The sequence below is a fragment of the Triticum aestivum genome, chromosome 5A (assembly GCF_018294505.1).
Source record: "Triticum aestivum cultivar Chinese Spring chromosome 5A, IWGSC CS RefSeq v2.1, whole genome shotgun sequence".
In the NCBI taxonomy this organism is placed as follows: Eukaryota; Viridiplantae; Streptophyta; class Magnoliopsida; order Poales; family Poaceae; genus Triticum; species Triticum aestivum.
In genome coordinates this window covers 506,159,321-506,178,192 of record NC_057806.1, presented here as the reverse complement: position 1 = coordinate 506,178,192, position 18,872 = coordinate 506,159,321, and the positions used below count along the sequence as shown (strand labels likewise).

The following is an 18,872-nucleotide window of genomic DNA, read 5'->3' as shown; positions in this document are numbered from 1 at the left end:
AACGGCCTTCATTTTGGGAGTAGTAACGAAGCTGACGTGGCCTGTCTGGCCCCACCATCTGAAAGTAGGCCGTATTCGTATCGGGCGCCAGTTCGAGTCTTCGTGGCCCAGGCTAGCTGGGCCGGTCATCATGTGTACACTTAAGGCCTGTTCGCTTTTTTTACAGAAAAAAAGCTCCCACCTACTGTGTGCATGTATCTATGATCATGTCAGACATGTCAATTTTCTAGTGTGTGTATGCATTACTCAAAAAAAATAGTGTGTGTATGTGTCGCGGAGCACCACAACTTTGGCATTGCCGCAGCTTTGGTTGAAGAGGGGGAGGGAGGGGCTCGGGCACGGAGACGGGGGAGGGGAGGGGGTCGGTGCTTGGGCAGGGGTGCATCTATGTGTAACTCCGGCACGTGGTTTAAATAGCCGCAATGAGGACCATGCGAAGAGCAGCTCAGCAGCTTTAATGCGCGCGCAACGGTCGAAGTTGGTTCCTCGGGAACTTGCGTCCGCATTGAAGCGGCGGCTGCCGAGAAGTCGCATCGGTCGGCGCCGCCCTCCCTGCCTCCCTCCGGTCACATTGCGGCATCAATGCCGGCCTTCGCGTGCTCTGGGCCGGTATGAATGCGACGCTATAAGCAGCGCGTGCATCGAAAGAAAAACACGGGAGAGGCAGGTGGCAGGTTTTTGATGAGCCAGGCCAGTCAAAAGCGGGTTTGGGATCGGTCCGGACCCCAGCAAACTTTTCTTACTTTTGTCTTCAGTTTGCGAGAGAAACCGCGTCCGGACCGTTTCGTGGACCGATACAAGTCAGCATTGGATGACTTTTGTAGTTCGGACAGCGCAGTCTGAACGGTCGTAGGAGATTTACGGGTTCGCCTTGAAGATGCCCTAAGAGCAACTCCAATGGGGCGACTCATTTCGTCCACCGCCGTCCGTTTGGGTCGGCGCAAACAGAAAAATCGGCCCAACGCGCCGACCCAAACGGACGCGCGTCCGCTTTTCGTTCACCTCTGCCTGTCGACCCATTCCCGGCCCATTTTTGAGCCGGATTTGCATCGGCGTGGACACGAGACGGACGCGCGCGCTCGCCCTCTTCCCTCCCCAGGCCCGCTGGTCGGTGGCACATTGGCCTCTCCCCATCCAACAGCACACCCTCGCCCGCCTCCTTCGTCGCCAACGCCACCGGCCATTTTTTCCGATAAAAAAAGAATACATAGATAGTTCTAGCATAAACAAAAAAAGAAAAGATCAACTACTCATCATTTTCTGACTTCAACTCGGTAATGTCATCCTCCGATGTTTGAATGTAGGCGTCAACATACCGCTCGTCCTCGAAGTCTCAGGACGACGCTTCTCCTAGTTTCATGTTCAATTGAGCGACATGCTTCCACGCACGCTTGTTCTCTCGATAGGCGGCTCGCTCCATCCTCCTTTGCTTGTAGAACTGGCGCTCGTTGACGATGTCCTGCGGAAAGCGTTGGCGCCACACCGTCATGGCTTCCTCGTCCATCTTGACGATGGCGAGGTGACGCTGCCGCCTCCGGTTGTCACGATGATCCTCGTCGATGAAAAGCCGCGGGAGAGGCGCGAGATCCTGCGAGCCGCTGGCTCGTCGACACGTCGGGAAAATTCATCTCCCGACGAGGCCGCCTCCTCTGCGGTGTCGAAGGTGCCGAGACCGAGGCGTTTCTCACCAAACCAGATCTCAGAGGAGAAGGCGTCGGTGTGGCGCTCGCGGACTCCGCGAAAATCCGAAGCACCCAGGCGGCGCATCGACATGGTGGCGCAGAGGCGGCGTGGCTAGTGCGAAGGGGCGAGGCGAGTGGGCGGCGGACAGAGTGTGGAGGGAGCGCCTTCTTAATAACGTACGCTGGACGCGGCGTGCCAAAACCAGCGTGCACTAGGCCAATTTATTTCCGCTCGCGCGATCCTTTCCCGCGTGCTGGAGCGTCAAAACCATGGCGACGACATGGCCGTTGGCATGATCTATGGCAATGGGTCTTTACTAAAAATTACACACGGACATAAAATGGGTCGGCTCGTTGGGCGCACTGCCGACTCAAATCTAAAAGAGGACGGACGCCGGGCAGGCGGCCACCCAGACAGAAAAAAAGACTCCCGTTTGGGTCGTCCCGTTGGAGTTACTCCCTCCAATCCTTTTTAGTTCGCATATAAAATTTGTCTGAAGTCAAACCTCGTAAACTTTGACTAAGTTTATAAAAAAATATAAACGTTTAGAATGTGAAATCAACAACGGTAGATGCGTCATGACGTTAATTTTCATATTGTATAAATTTAACATTTTAGATGTCAATATTTTTTTATATAAATATGGTCAAACTTTATGAAATTTAACTTCAGATAATTTTTATATGAAGAGTAAAAAAGACCGAAGGAAGTACTCTAGAAGCCTAGAACCACGCGCTGGATGTCCATCCACGTGAGAGGGGGGAAGGGTGTTGCCCAGATGTCAACACTATGGCACTCCAAGCCTGAGTGCTCCAAAAGAGGACAGCGTTTCGCCATGCGGCCATGCCCAGACAAACCCGTGCTTTGCCCCCTTAAAAAACGCGTCTGCCGCTCAGATCTCATCACAAGTGTCCCGCCATTACATCTCCCGCGTGCCTGCGCATATGCGGAAGTGCATATTCCTCCTCTCCCCTGTGTGCGTCGATTGACTGCTTGATGCTCTAGCGAAGAGAAGCCGCGTCCAGAGGAGTGTCACTGAGAACACAAGTGCGGATTCCTTTTTTGATTCGTCGTATTTTGAATCGCAGTTGTTTTCCCAGGTCACCCCTTTGGGCTGCTTCCCTTGATCTTGATTGATTCGGCGACCAGTTTGGGATAATCCCAGCGGTATCCGCCAGGTTACTCCGACGAATTTGAGACGGTATCCGCTGTGTTTTCATCAACTGGCGGTGTTTTCGCTTGTTCCTTTTCTTCCTTGTGGGTTGTGCGCAGTGAACCTCGGGGAGAAGATGCGGTCGGCGATCGGCGATCGGCATGGACAAGAAGACGGACCTCAAGGTGGGCGGATGCCGGCCAGGGCCAGGCTGCTGCAGAAGCGGAACGCCTCCCGCGCGTTCCGTGCGTGGCCGAGGCAACGACTTTGTTCTGCGGATGTACTGGTGGCAGTGGCATTGGAAAATGTCCATTTATTTCCATAAACTTAATCAAAATTTACTATTTTGAAATAAGTTTATATGCACTGCAATCTGGCATTGAGGGGATATATAAAGGAGTAAATTCCCGTGAGATGCGTTTGTGACACTTTTTAATCTGTTTAGCAGAAATTATATTATATTATTCAAAATAAGCAAAACTTCGTTGGAAAACGCTTGGCTTCTACCGACGGATCACACGCGAGCATCCGCCGGCTCGTCCATACGGCGCGTGTCCTAACCGAGCGGGTTTTTTTTTTCTTTCTTTCGGTCAATATGACCGCTGCTTACTACAGTATTCACTACGATGAGTTTCTGCAGCAAAGTTTCTGTCGCAAAAACTGCAACAAGACCTATGTTGTAGAAAAATTAAGTTTGCAATGAGACTTCTATTGCAAAAAGAAGTAAATTGCAACAAGACCTCTGTTGTATAAAAAAAACTAAAACAAGGCCTCTATTGCAAAAAAAATATCTTACAAAATTTTCTGTAACATGACTCGTGTTGCAGAAATTTCTCGCAACACGACCTACGTTGCAATAATAAAAAGTGACGCTAGATCACTCAATCCATCAAGTCCAACGACTCTCGGGGCGGCAGATCTTTTAAAAAGATCCGCCGACCGACGCGGAGCAGCACCCAACTTTGTTTGGGTTTTTACAGAGCATCTGAGGCTCAAGAACGCCGATAAGGCCTGAATGTGTTGCCCAGGGAGCTTGTCCAATGTTCGATCCAGGCTTAAGCAATTCACATTCATGAACAAGCTCAAGAGGAAAGCATTTGGAGTATGTAGCACTGAACTAGGCGTGCTGTTCTTAATTGGACCCTAATAACACCCGAACATTCGGTCTGGGAGCTTCAAGATCAGACGAATCGTTCGCCGGGAACTATCGAACGAATCGAATGAAAACGTTCGATGTGGGAGGAAGCCTAGCTCCAACGATTTTTCGTGGCTCATCTAGCAGAGAACCAAGCACAACCCGTTTTGCCTATTTAGCCGTTGGATTCTTCCCGTCGATAATCTTCAAAACTAGATCACACGTTGATAGGTTTTGATGATTTTTTTTTTCACAAAAAAAAAACAAACGAAAAAACCGAGCCCGGAGCATGTTTTTTTCCTTTTCAAAAGAGACGACCATGCCTCTCACGTAAGCAAATCCATGCCTCCACAAGAAGTAAACCCATACCTCTCGCGGAAGGAAAAATAGAAAACGCTATTTTTTTTTCTTTTCGGAGAGGCACGACCGTTCCTCTCGCAGAAGCAAATCCGTGCCTTCACGAGATGTAAATCTGTGCCTCTAATGAAAGAAAAAAAACATTTTTTCCGTTTTCGAGAGGCACGACCGTACCTCTCATGAAAGTAAATCCGTGCATCTTGCGGAAACAAATCCGTGGCTCTCGCGGAAGAAAAAAAAAAGGGAAAAAACACGTTTTTTTCGTTTCTGAGAGGCACTGTCGCGTCTCTTGCGGAAGTAATAGAAAAGGCAAACACTTTTTTCCGCTTGCGATAGGCACGGCCGTGCCTCTCGCATAAGGAAAAAACGTATTTTTCGCACAATTGTTTTGTCTAAAAACTAGGAAAGACCAGTGAAAAGCCAAAAACATTTAAAAAGCCAAAAACAGATGCAGGACAATAAAAAAATAAAGGAAACGCCTAGAGCGTGACATGTGGCGGCGGCTAAAGCGGGCCAAGTGGCGTGCTCTCAGCCCCCACATGTGACTCTTTCGGGGCTCCCAAACAAGTACTCGTTCGTTAGTGTTTTTTTTAAGAATACTCGTTCGTTAGTCTTTTTTAGGGATAAACCCTATTTTATTGATAAAAAACCACAGGGATACAATTCGGATCGTGAGGTTGGCCAAACCAAACATGACGTCTTAGACCCAACGAGAGTGAATATTTGGCTAGACTATGTGCTTCATCATTGCTAGCACGACCTAATGCTAGTTTTTTTTTTGAGGGGTACGACCTAATGCTAGTTGCTCCCCGCATTGTATGTGCCCTAATGCTAGGCCCGGTTGTTTGAGTTTGGCATTGGGCCCCTAATTTTGCTGGCCCGGCCATGTCCAAGAGTTGGTCTTTTCGTGTCAGGCCTCCATGCGTATTCATCCTAGCCCATGTCTACCGGGACGTGGCAAATGTGTTTTTTTCTTCCAACCAGTGGCACGTACTGGATCTGGATGTCCGCATGATGGGGTCAAACAACAACACGAGAGGAGGGGAGGGGAGGGGTGTTGCCAAGATGTCAACACTATGGCACTCCAAGCCTCACAGGTCACAGCGTCCTATCTATCATTACCTCCCCCGCGTGCTTGCGTGCGAATTCTTCTGAATCTCGCGCTCGCATGTACACGCATCTCAGTTTTCAAGCCCGCCGACGCCCCGATAGATTGCTGGATGTGCTAATGAAGAGAAGCCGATCCAGAGGAGTGCCACTGAGAACACAAGCGCGGGCTCCTTTGTCAGGTGCTTCGGATCGCATGCGATTGTGTTCTCAGGTCACCCCTTTGGGTTGCTTCCCTTGATTGATTCGGCGACCAGTCTGGGCGGTGTTTTCTTTCTTGCCTCGTGTGTGCACCTGATGTTTTGTCTTGTTTATCTTTTCTGTTTTTCTTTCCTTGATTGAGAGTGCAGTGATCCTCGGGGAGGTGCGACCGGCAGACTCGGAGGTGGCGGGCGGAGCACCGGGAGACGTCCGCCTGCGCGGGAAGGCGCTGCTGGGGGCTGGGGCGGCGGCGGTTCCGGCATGTAGAAATTCTGTAGGATATGATTTGCAAAAAAAATAAATTCTTTCAAGTCCTTTGATTTGTAGGAATGGATTTCTATTTCTATGTAGTATAGAAATCAATCCTTCATGTTTTGGAGAAAAAAACACATTAGCCTAGACTCAATGAAAAAAATCCTATCCTATGCATCAAATGATGTCTTTTTCTCTATAGGAATTGACGTGCATGTCATCTCACTTTCTGTGATTTTTCTCTTTCTATAAAATTCTTATCCTATGAACCAAAGAAGGCCTAAACAATACAATATGGAACCTGTTTTGGGTATCCTGTCAAAACCTTTACTTGATACTACTACTGTAGTTGTCATTGACTGACCGACGGGGGCTCGGTTTTTCCAACGACCGTGTGTATTTTTTAATTTCTATAATGATGGTCTTGTGAGAGCTGATCGACTTTAATATATGGTCTTTAACCTTTTTGAAAAAAAAGAAAGAAAAGAAAACTGCTACGCCTTTTTCCGTGATTTGGTAGCGATGAGCGTCGGCGGCGAGCTTTTTTGTTGCGAGTCGGGGGAGGGGGGGATGCTTTGCGCGTGCAGAACGGTATGAGAGGAAGAAGGGAAGGGACGGGGCAGATCTGACGGTTGCAGATCGATTAATCGGACGGGTGCATGGTGACCAGACGAAGGGAATTAAACTGAATCTCCCACAGAACCTCTTGTGCAGTTCAATTCAGTTAAACGGGAGCTTATTAATCATCCATGGCCAACCCATCAGCTTCAGCTTCAGCAGCAGCATCCATGGCTTCGTGTTGAGCCTGAGCAGCTAAGCCGCCGCGCCATCCCTGCAGGCCCTTCCGGACGCTCTCGCCGTCGTCGGCGCGGTCGCGGAAGGTCTCCAGGTCGTCGCACATGCTCGCCACGCTCGACAGGAGCAGCTCCTCCTTCCACTCCTCCATCGGCGTCAGGCCGCCGTGCTCCTCCATGAACTCGATCATTTTCTGATCCAACGCAAATGGATAATGTCAAACGTAATCAGCGATCAATGTCTATGTACTGTTCAGTTCTTACGTCAATGCCGTTGATGTGGTGGTGGGCGTGTTTCCTCGGCACGCCGGCGGCCTCCCTGGCGCGGAGGTGCTCCTCCACGGCCCGCACCATCTCCGCCTCCGGCGGCAGCGCGCGGCGGCCGGACAGCGCCTGCGCGACCCACCTCGCCTGCGCCTCGACGAACCACGGCACCAGGACCTTCCTCGGCACGCCCACGAAGGAGAGCGACGGCGCCAGGGACGGCGGGAACACGTGCTCGAACAGCGGCCCGACCACGCAGCCGCCGTCGCCCACGGCGACCGCCCCGCCCGTGTCCAGGAACGGGAACGAGTAGCCGTACCCCGTGCAGTAGATCACCGTGTCGGCGACGACGGAGGAGCCGTCGTCGAACGACACGCGACCGTCGGCGTGCAGCCGGCGTGCCCGCGGGTGGAGGCGTAGCACGTCGCCGTGGTTGGCCACCATCCTCGACACGGCCGGCGTGGAGGCCTCGGAGCCGGCGGCGAGGTGCACCACCCTGGCGACGCGGCGGAGGTCCAGCGCGATGTCCGTGCCGCTGTCCCCGCAGCCGACCACCACCACCGCCTCGCCGCGGAACGGCTCCGGCGTCCTGTACAAGTGGCTGTGCAGCTGCCGGCGCCTCCATTCCCCCGCTCCCTCGATGCCGCTGGGGAGCACCGGATGCGAGTACTGACCGGTGGCCACGACCACCGCGTCAAACACTGCCTCCTCCTCCTCCTCCTCTGCCCGCGCACCATCCTCCGGGCCGCCAAGGCGCCGCACGGACCTCACCGCCCACTGACGCGTCGCCGTCGACGTCGGAGCGACGCGGACGACCCGGGTGTTGAGCCTGACGGCGTCCATGAGCCCGAACGCGGCGCAGAAGTCCCGGAGGTAGCAGTGCACCTCGCGGTGGCCGGGGAAGCGGCGCGGGTCGCGGCCGGCGCCGTCCCTGGGAAGGAGCTGGAAGTCGGAGAAGCCCATGGCCTCCCGCGGGGTGCGGAGGCGGAGGGACGCGTACGCGCTGCTGGCGCTGGGCACGAGGCCGCGGGTGGGCGCCGGGTCGTACAGCCACTGCCCGCCGACGTCGCCGCTCTGCTCCATGACGGTGACCGCGTGGCCCTCTCGCCGCAGCTCGCGCGCCGCCGCCAGGCCTGCCATGCCGCCCCCCACGACGCACACGTTCTTTGACTGCAGCTGCGGGCGCTGCTGCACCGCCGGCTCCGGCTCGCCGTCGCCAGCGGCCATGCCGATCGGCCGATGGTGATGGTGATCGGAATCTGGACCGGAGAGCGGAGACTTACAAGGAGATCGGGTGGGTTATACCAACTGTAAAATAAGAATTCCGATAGCTTAGTGCGAACCGATACTAGTTGGCCAAGGAGAAGAGCAAGATATAACATAAAAATGGACAAGCAAGTTTCGGTTGAACTGATAAACAACTTATAGTCATGTAATGTGCCGTCCAAAAGAACGCAAGAGCATTGTTTCTTGGTCTTTCTCTGGTTCCACCGTTACATAGGGCCAACTGCTTATTATTAACTAACCAAAAAAATGATTTCTCTCAATTTTCTCAATCCAACGGCTAGCCTTCATCTTCCTTCAGCCGAGCCACGACGTCGTTAGGTCATGGCTCGGCCTCCCCAGCCTCGGGCTGCGTTGCTCTCCTCCACGCAAGAACCGACTGACATGACAAATTTCTCAAGCAACTGAGATATGGCTAACAGAGTCTTACATACATATTTTTCAACCGCGACGCACACGAAAATGAAAAAAAAAAATCACCACGATCATATATGTTGGGTACTAGTACTCATGATCTTGTCTTCACGGGACAGTACTCAAATTTCACATGTCAAATGTCTAACGGTAGGTCTTACACATCAGGCAAAGACATCAGCAGCTTAGCTCCACCATACACTATCAGTCTATCGCCTCCCTCTTATTGTCGCTGTACTGCCCCCTTCCCGACATAGACAAAAGAGAGAACAAATTCAAACCACCCTCACCCCAACTTTCAGAAACAAAAGAGATGGGAGGCTGTCACACAAAAATGCGTAGCTGCTACCAAAACAGTGAGTTTTGTCACGCCAAATTCACTCTCTATACCTTGTATCATATTTACCACCATATCTCGATTAGACACGGTAAAAGAAAAAGGAAAAACAAGTACGCACTCTATATCCAGCTAAATGACAGGATATGTACAGCGCTTCACGTCCATGCCACCAGAATGCCTGGGCAGAACAAGCATCCAGACTCGCTATACAAATTTTGGCGAGGGCCCCCTAACTGCCTACCTCTACCCCCGGACCATCGCAGATGATATCTGCGAAGATGGGGTCGACTGAAGGCGCAGCAGCGCTCACAGGGCCAACCCCCACCTGAATGTTAAGAGATGGTTATTCTCGCCTTCTTATTCCTGCCTGACTTGCCTTTGGCCGATGGTTTCCTCTTGGAGGCGGTGCGGGCTTTCTTCTTCGAAGTCGACTGGCCGCCCGTAACACGCACGTCCTCCAGCCCTGCTTCCAGTGCTTGAACAAGGTTCTCAAAGTAGTTGCGAGTTACGCTGTAACAAAAAAAGTTTCAGCTTAGCCACTGCTCTTTAAAATTAGCTTAGTTAACATATTCATTGATACGAGACTCGTGCAGTACAGAATGGTAAGTCAAATTCAGTATTTGGAGGGCACAGTGAGGCTACACAAGATTTTGGTACAATTATGCATGGCATAATGCATACAACTTCAGCCAAACGAGAACACGGTTATAAATGGAGGAGCATGATTGACCTAACATCCACTGAAAATGCTATGCGGGCCACATAACTCCTACAACATCACATGACGCCCATATGGATCTTCGCTCGGAATGGTCCAAAAATCATCACCATAAAGTTCAAATTGAGAAGAAAAAGAATGGCCAAAAGTCAGGTAAATAAGGACCTTTGACAGGATAAACAGAGGGAGCAAGAGAGGCTAAACTAGCACAAGTTAGTAACTTGGTCACACACACAAGAAAAATACTGTATATAACTGCAAATGTCAGTAGTAATCAGAGACATCCCCGCAATACCTTGTTAGACCAGCAAGTTTCACACGAAATTCATTGAAGTCTTGTAATGAAGGAAGAGGTTCAGTTTCACCAGCTTTAGGTAAAATTGCATGTATGTCCTTCTCCGCACATTTATGGAGGCGCTCCAAACCAGACTCAGCTTCACCTACAAAATTTCCAGATGTATGGCTATGTCAATCATGCGATAAACCTTAAGCTGCAAGCTTAAAACCTTCTACCTTGGAGGTACACAAAAAAATCATTCTTGGCTTTATCATCGAGATAATACCCATAAGCATATGTCCATTGCAGCACTTGTCTGCATTCTACAATCTGTCATAGTGAAGGATGGTAGGGCAGACGTGTCAGAAAAAGGAAGGCTATGTTAAAAGTATAGAGCCAGTTTATGGGCATTATAAGATATTTAACCTGTGACCAAGCTTCAGGTATGAACTTTAGTTGAGACTCTGGTATTCCAAGAATGTCACTGAGCTTCGCAAGCTAGAGTGTGAACAAATAGTCAAGCACAGGTATGATAAATGTGTGGGGAAAAAAAGAAGACTTGAAATGCAAGAACCCAAACTATAAGGAGTGACAATCATACATCCTTTTCAGTAAAAATTTCTACTAATTGGAGACAATAGCAACAGACTTGTGCACTGACAGACAAATATTGGGTGCATGACACTGTATTTTTAAGAGGAAGGGTGGATGCCACAATGTAAGGTTTTAAATACTTACTTCACTTTCGAACTTTTGCAGATCTCCTTGTGCCTTCTGCCTCGACTGTCAACAGGCAAGAACCAAAAAAGTAAGCACCCAAGGCATCATATACAGAAACTCGTGCCCCATAAACCAAACAATGCATACTTTGTAGTAAACACTAGTAGAAAATGAAATAAACTGTGATCACCACAAAGAAGAAATGTAAAATCACAAGAAAATTCCTCAGATGAGTTTAGAATAAAGGAAATAATTGACTTAGCAAGGACATAAGAGATGGATCTGGTACTTACAAGCAGAGATGTAAAATTAGATCCTGACTCTTATAACATTATTAATGTCATAAGGACTTGCTTGGGCAGTTTTTGAGGAAACTAAAACTCTCCTAATAGCCAACTTTATGGGGATAATACAAACACACCGGACATACATGCACTTGTTTTAATAATAATAATAACCCCCCCCCCCCCCCCCCCCCCGACTCCAACCGGAGGCTGAATTTTTAATTAGTAAGTGCAACATGTCAAGTGGTGAACTGGCTAATGACAAAAGGGAGTATTGAAATCACGTGGGATCCATCGCTGACAAGGCTTCATCAGTTAACAATGAGGATCCCATGTAGTAGCATCTAAGTTGGGCCAAAATAAGAGTGGAGAGGGTCGTACGAGGTGAAGTGGATGGTTTGTATAGTCAACGGTTATGCTCTAGGTGGTTTCGTAGTGCAGAGTTGAGTATCAAATCTTGGCTAGAGTTCAGGGTTGAAAATGTGGACTTGTCTTGTCTACAGTTATACTCCCTCCGTCCGAAAATACTTGTCATAGAAATGGATACAAATGGATGTATCTAGAACTAAAATACATCTAGATACATCCATTCCTCGGACAAGTATTTCCGGACGGAGGGAGTACATGACACTGTACAAGCATGTCCTGGGAAAACTAGGCAAAATTCAGAATTTCAAATAATGAAACGGCTGCAACAGGATCCTGAAGAATGTACCTTCTGATTGGATGCCCAGCGCTCAAAATAATGCGTGTATCTCACAAGTGAGTTTTTAGCCCGTTCTCTCTGTGCTTCAGCTTCATCATACTAAAAGAAAAGAACATGAGATAAAATAAACAGGGAAAGTAACAACAAATTGCAGTTGGCAGCAGTAAATAGAGTCAGGAAACCACATAATTGAGTAGCACGCCAGTAGCAAGAACGGTCATTTCAATCCTGGATCTATTGGATCCTGAAACTTAAAAAAACATATTTTTGAAGTTTCAGAAATTTTTGAAAAAAAACCCAGGTGTACATATTGGTGTGATCTACATACTTGTAATTTTTTTACTAGATATTTTCATTTGTGGGGTGCACAAAAAAAAAGATTGTGGCCCTATAATAGTGAAAAATTGTGGAGTATTATAGACCCAGATATTTGTGTCTTTTGGGTAGCCCTCAAATAAACATATTTCTTTATGAAAACATACGGGTACATACTAATAGTGTATCCATACTTGTGAGAGAAAATCAGTTTTTTTTAACTTCCAAATGAGCTTTTAATTATTATTTTTAGAAGGGACCCAATGGACCGGGCTTGTTTTGCATTATCTGGCCAATAGCAAGCTATGCACCTTGGGATCAAACCCAGGAATGCGATTCTTCCTCGATACAGAGAAGGATAATGCCCAAAAAAGAACATACTATGCCTTTCTTCTTGTCTGCTTCATAGCGATTGCAAGCATAATTGCCACCAGTGGTCCTACTTCCGTGTTCTGACCAGTCACCTAGACATAACCTGTGATGATGTAAGAGCATCAGACCAAAGATATCACATGCAAAATGTCCAATTTTCATCAGCAAAACAGAGTACAAAAATAAATAAGCTCAGGAGATGGGAGTGTACCAGCAAAACTGAAATTTGCAAGGAGGACGGCACGTCATATGCATGCAACCATGATTCTTCTCTATTGGTCGTTTGCATTTAGGACAGGGCTTTGAATTAGCTATTATCCTGGAAAAATGAATCACTTCAGAGATAGTTTTTGATGTTTCCTTATGTATGCAGAAATTAAAATGAGTCATTACACAAACTGTTGTGTCATAGGTCCCGTACTACAAAACTGCATGTTCTAGTCAGTGACGTGCATTAAGCGAGTAACTAGAGGCTCTGACAAAGACTATAGTAGATAGCCTTTGACAGCCTACATAGCGCTTTGACCCGAGCCATGTCGGATGAGAGCTTGTCCCTCTCACTTCCATCAAACGCGGGACATGTCCAGCATTAAACCTCGACGCACGTCTGCCGTTCCAGTGAGTCCCTTCTCCAAAGCACCACGAGGCCCCATTAGACCCAGAGCATCCCCTGCTTTGGCATTCTCCAGGCCCATGGTTTGGTAACGATGTTCGCATAGTCGCTTCAGTCCTTGCTCTCCACTGCTACAAGCTAATACATTCGATCATGGTGTTGGCTACAGCACACCAGGTTGAACTCGCTGCAGGCCACTCCTATTTTATTCACCTCTGTGGCAAGGGTGAAGGCACCACAAGAGCAAACCTATACATACTGGACTAGCAGGACAAAAGTAACTTAATGCACCACTAGGACTAAACTTCCATTTTTCAAGTACCGGAACAAATCCACCTTTACGCCCAATGCACTTTACTCCACAATGAAACACTAGCAATAACTGAAACATTATTTACAAGGCATCCCACCTTGGACGCTTAGGCGCAAGGCGCCCTGTCAGTGCCTTGCAATTATGCCCACATTAGGCGCTTAGGCGTCCGCATTAGGCGCTTAGGCATTAGGGTGGTTGGTGCTCACCTTAGGTCGCACCGCCTTATAAACAAAGAACTGAAATATATTATGGAACAAAGAAATTGTGTGTTATAACGAACCAATTCACATTCTCGGATTCTGCACTGTTCTTTAATATCCACTTTGAGACAGTCTCACAGCTAACTGGTCGATGAGTTTCCTCTGTACACTGCATATATTTGGAAAAGGTAGCATTGCAATAATAAGCTTCTGGATTATTACAATAAAACAACCAGATATGGCAAGAGATTAAACCAAAATAAGATACCGACGTTCCAGCAGAAGCTGAATTTGCACATGCATGAGACATCATAGTTCTCATCACCAAGAAACTCCACTGCACGGGTACAATCAGGAGCTGGACACCACTTTATCTGAATATTAACATGATATCATGAATAAATTTCAGAAACCATAGGATACAAATGACATAAAATGAACTCTTAAACGCATATCATCCTTAAAACCGGTCGCCTACAAACAAGAAAAGTGCTAGGCCACTTCAAGGAATTACCTTCTTGTTGTCTTCAACATATGAGCATGATAAAAATTGTTTGTACTTCACTTTCTCCTCATCTTTAGCCAATCTATTAATGGTTTCTTCGAGAACCATGGCAGTACAAGATGGCTCAGGGCACCGCAGTGACAAACATCCTGGACCATCATTTATTGAAGCACTAATATACCCTGAAATAGTTACCTTATTTTAGCACTAGAAATTCAATTGATCACTACGAATAAGGAGAAGGATCTGGCAATTCAATAGTTCCCTATTTAGTTCTCTGTGTGTAAAAAATGTACAACTTCAATCCTTCAACTCCTGTTACTTATGTTAGGTAAGCTATATGTCACAATTTCACAATTGCAGCTATGCTTCCCACTACATCAAAATAAATAACATGATTACATACATGCAACATGCTTAGTAGGCTGCGCTACATTTGCATGCCATGCACAAACACGACATCAGTATGGATATTTGCGATCTTGAGATTTTACCTAACAGATATAGGGTACATAGGGATGGGGAAATAGATCCAACATCAGTGAGATTCCTCATCCCTGACCGGCGTTACAAACTTACAACGGCATACTCTGATCAGTCGGCTGATTCTTGTTTTCTTACACGCCTAGAGCCCCCGTTTTGATCCTTATGCATTTATGTGTTGTTTATATTACTAATATTAATCAAGTTGGTTATGTGGATGAAATAACAACATTGAGAAAGAGACCTTCCCAACACTCATGGCAGTAGAGGTGAACACAACCAGCAGAGCTCAGTGCACTTGTGGAATATCCTTCAAAACATATTCCACAAGTTAGCTGCAACCAAAGGAACCATCAGAGATAAAACATGTTAAGTCACTGATTTAACCAGATATGATACCGGCTGATAAGAAAAGCTACCTCCTGGCAGTCAGGAAGAACAGCCCCATTTGTAGGCAAGCCAACAAAATGACGGACACGTTCTTCATCTGCGAACCACTCGTCATTCAACTTGCTAATATTCCTGAACAAAATTGAGATAGAGAATCTACCTTTTCAGCTCACAAGAATTCCACCTTTGCAACAATTTGAAAGCAGAATCTTATATGCATGTAGCATAGTTTACATAGAAAATTGTTATACATATTATTACTATGTCCACTGAAACGAGTAAATCTCAGAAACTTTCTCAAGACGAATTTCTCAGGTACATTGCAAAAGAATGTAGAGCAGTAGAATAAACTCAGAGATAAGATGTACTGGAACATGACTTCATTTCATGTATCTAACATGGCTAGCTGTACATGTATTTTTTTGGCAGCATAACTGACCATTTGTAATGTCGAAGGAGGATGCATGCTGATTCTCTTGGAATTGAAAATATTGAAGATACCCGTCTTATGGCTTCCTCTTGCCGCTCATGTATGTCATTTTCAGATAACACAATGTATCTCTGTTTGTGGTGAAAAGGAACACAAGCTCTTTGAGTGACTTTCAGAGCTATAAGATGAAAAGACAACAGAACAGAACAGAAAAGAAACATGGAGGAGAAAATCCCGAAACTGAGTTATGTCATGCACATCCTTATAGAGGATAAACTGGCAAGAAAGCAGAGTTTCATAAAGTAAAAAAGAGTCATTTTTTAAGCTCCATCATAAATTGCTAATGTGTATGCTTCTTGTAGGAAACAAGAGGGTGATGGCAATTTTGGCAGGTGCTCCACCCGCGTGCGTAGCAACACTGATAACAACAAGCTGCTATGCTTAACAATTAGCGTGCCAAAAATGGCGAGACCTATACAGACTTGCCCTTGGACCACTATGCTCTGACAACACTGACCACCTAGCACAGACTAACCGTTGTGCAGTAGTATGTATGTATGTATGTATATCTGTGAAATCTATTCACCACAGCAGAATTCATCTCCCAGCAAACCTACCACTTTCGAGGAGCACAGCACACTGAAACCTACTGTCGTCACACTTCTCTGCCACAACGTCTACTGACGATAAGATGCAGAGCAAGCGCCCACTTCTCTGCCACAACGTCTACTGACGACAAGATGCAGAGCAAGCGCCCACTTCTCTGCCACAACGTCTACTGACTGATAAGAAGGCCACTGCCCCCGCGATAAGAAAAATCTCGAGAAGGCCCGCCCCGAAATTCGGCGCCAGCACTGCGCATTCAGAGAGCCACTGCACCCAGCGCCCGAGATCACACGCTGTGCGGCCATCGCGTTCGCGGCCCAGCCCCGCCCCACGGAACAAGCAAGTAGATGCGGATGCCGCTACCGGCGAGCGGGGCGATCGACGGTACCTTCTCGCGCATCGAGGCGACCTCCTCGCGGACCTCGTAGTCGTCGCCGGCGCAGTCGGATCCCTCGTCCTCCTCGCCGCCCCCGCCGCCGCCCCCGTCGCTGCAGTCGTAGTAGTAGTCCCCGACGGCGACGGGGTCGTCGTCGCTCCCTCCCCAGGGCTCGTTGTCGGAGTCCATCGCGGCCGGCGGGGGGCGATCGGAGGGGGGAAAGATTGGGGTTTTGGGGGTGGGGTGGGGTGGGGAGGGGACGGGGGATGGACGGAGGGGGGGTTGGAGTTGCGTCTTGCGTGCTCGAGTCAAGCCGACGCCATAAAGAAGCGGTGGGGTGGGGTGGGGTTGGACGTTCGTGCGTGGTTTCCTACGTGGACGTGGCGTGTGGGCCCCGGTGCGCTGCCTTGGCGAGGTGAAGAATCTGTGCGAGCAATTCGAGGCGGTAAATTCTGGGCTTCCCATCGGTAAGGCTGCCCGTAATGGAAGTATCATAGATAGTATTATGCATGTCAATTAAGTAATTTTGATGAAATGGCATAGAATTAAATGAAGAAAGAGAGGTTTGAGTATTATATCATGATACCGTATCATATTAAATGATGTGCTACTTTGTGTCATGCATGACAATAAATAGTCCTCTATGATACCAACATATGATACTATGTATTAGAGAATCATAGACTAGTATCATATGCACGATACTGGTATATGATACTCCCCATTACAACCAGCCTAACGGAATCTTTTTTTGGTTCCCTTTCCTTGAAAAAGATATTCACTTTTTTTAGGGTTTATCATTTATTTATGCCACACTACTTGTTTTGCCACTAGAAATATCAAACTGTTCAAAAATGATATCGCTTCGTTACGCGCATATATTCAAAAATGTCACTTGACATCATTGCCGTTATCTCAAATCTCGTTCGCTATGTCAGTTCTTTCTTTATCTCACTGCAATAAAAGTGTGAGTCCCATTTGATCCCAACAATGTCTTTATTTTCCTCTAAAGTTATTCGCTTGCTTGCTCCTCACAAGTGAGACTCACACTTATCATTGTGAGATAGAGAGAGCTAACATGTGGGTCTAGGGTATTTTTGTCATACAACATGGTCTACGGGTTTGACCTAACAATGATGATGTCTAATGACATTTTCTAGCAAACATCTAACGAAAATAATTGTATTTTTTAGATATTTAATGTCATTTTTGAGCAACGATAGTAATTTTGAATAGTTGTGATTTTTAATGGCAAAACTGAGTAGTGAGACATAACAAATGGCATAAATGATAAAAACCCTTGTTTATATTTTCTAGAACCTACTGAGTACTAAGAGCATATCCAATGACGACTCGCATATTTCCTCTCGCATCCGTCTGCGGACACGGATGCAAGAGGCTGCCATCCAACGCTGCCCACATACATTTCAACAACAATGCGAACTAACCAAACGAAATTTGTCCAAACACTGCTAGATTTCATATAAACATGTAGTATTTCATTATAAGTAATACACCTAATCTATGATCGTCGGCGGCATTCCCCGTGTCCGGCCATGAGCCCCGAGAACTGAAGCTTTGCCTTCTCCAATTCGGTCTCGACGTCCCTAGCAGAGCGTCCCGCTTCAAAGGCGAAGGCAGTGAGAGGTCATGTCCGTCTCGAGCCACCTTCGATGTGGAGCGACGCGCTCTACAGCGGCATGAATATAGGCAGCTGGACGACTGGTGAGAAGCGTGTGTGGATCGGGGAGGGTTTTTTTGTGGGCCAGGGTGATCAGAAGAGGGTTGGGAGCGGTCCGGACTCCTGCACAACTCCCCATGTTTTTCTTCGGTTTCTGGGACAAAACGCGTTTGGACCAGACCGCGAACTGATACAGGATCACATTGGATAGCTTTTACGGTTCGGACAGGCAGGAAATTTAAGAGTTGGTGTTGGAGATGACCTAAAGATCGTCGACTCCATGCATGCTCACTGCACTTGGCCGGCACAAATGGCATGTCGCCACATGTGGATAAACTCGCTGGCTGATGGAGAGTGCACCCAGGACATCCTGTAGTTGTTGATGACGGGCGGCGCATGAAGGGCCCCAAGGTGTACGTGGCAGGAGCAGGATTCAGTTCTGGCCTTCTCTGTTGCCGTGGACTCGCTGACTCAGATGTGGAGGAGCTGATCGCCGAGGGTGTGTGGACGGCCATCGTCAAGGTAATCGATCGCTTGCTAAATCCTTTGTACTGACTAATCCGTTGCTGGCTGCTGGGTGTAGAAAACTGAACAATTGTTTGTGTCGTAACTGGTTGTTAGAAGGGAGAGAGAGGTTTGGTGAAACAGTTATATATGAGTACAATGATTTATTTGGGGTACAAGATAAGTCAGAACAAATCCTTGTTTATCTCGTCTTTCCTAATAATTAATATACTCAACATCCCCGCAATCACAACGGTAGCGATGCAGACGCTAAGACTGGAGAAGAATGTGAAGGCAAGCCGACGGACACCCCCCCACAGTCGTAACGGTCGATGCATCGCGGAGTCGTGGCTGGAGTGGCAACCGACGAGGTTGCTCAAGCAAGGCGATAGCCC

The 18,872-nt window shown here is 47.6% G+C and overlaps 2 protein-coding genes across 2 annotated transcripts; both read right to left on the bottom strand.

Annotated features, from left to right (window-relative positions):
- Positions 1-6,586: 6,586 nt before the first annotated feature.
- Positions 6,587-8,187, bottom strand: LOC123104386 (flavin-containing monooxygenase FMO GS-OX-like 8). The gene is made up of 2 exons (XM_044526221.1): positions 6,947-8,187; positions 6,587-6,876 (listed from the first exon to the last, which is right to left on the bottom strand). The coding sequence occupies exons 1-2, from the start codon at positions 8,171-8,173 to the stop codon at positions 6,628-6,630; spliced, it is 1,476 nt and encodes a 491-aa protein (XP_044382156.1). The 5' UTR covers positions 8,174-8,187; the 3' UTR covers positions 6,587-6,627.
- A 779-nt stretch (positions 8,188-8,966) lies between these two features.
- Positions 8,967-16,557, bottom strand: LOC123104385 (probable E3 ubiquitin-protein ligase ARI5). Its single transcript, XM_044526220.1, has 15 exons — positions 16,305-16,557; positions 15,320-15,441; positions 14,910-15,012; positions 14,735-14,825; positions 14,017-14,189; positions 13,775-13,876; positions 13,583-13,671; positions 12,588-12,695; positions 12,386-12,479; positions 11,699-11,788; positions 10,718-10,762; positions 10,406-10,477; positions 10,216-10,309; positions 9,998-10,142; positions 8,967-9,494 (listed from the first exon to the last, which is right to left on the bottom strand). Exons 1-15 carry the CDS (start codon positions 16,479-16,481, stop codon positions 9,317-9,319), a joined length of 1,683 nt encoding a protein of 560 aa, XP_044382155.1. The 5' UTR covers positions 16,482-16,557; the 3' UTR covers positions 8,967-9,316.
- Positions 16,558-18,872: the final 2,315 nt, after the last annotated feature.

What these genes read in the sequence shown, in the direction of transcription:
- LOC123104386 (XM_044526221.1), bottom strand. Translation starts at nt 8,173, where the DNA reads ATGGCCGCTGGCGACGGCGAGCCGGAGCCGGCGGTGCAGCAGCGCCCG. An exon ending in ACCACATCAACGGCATTGAC is followed by an intron (nt 6,877 to 6,946) that starts GTAAGAACTGAA and finishes GCGTTGGATCAG; the next exon opens with AAAATGATCGAGTTCATGGA.
- LOC123104385 (XM_044526220.1), bottom strand. Translation starts at nt 16,481, where the DNA reads ATGGACTCCGACAACGAGCCCTGGGGAGGGAGCGACGACGACCCCGTC. An exon ending in CTCCTTCGACATTACAAATG is followed by an intron (nt 15,013 to 15,319) that starts GTCAGTTATGCT and finishes AATTTTGTTCAG; the next exon opens with GAATATTAGCAAGTTGAATG. An exon ending in GCTGGGCATCCAATCAGAAG is followed by an intron (nt 10,763 to 11,698) that starts GTACATTCTTCA and finishes GCCTGTTGACAG; the next exon opens with TCGAGGCAGAAGGCACAAGG.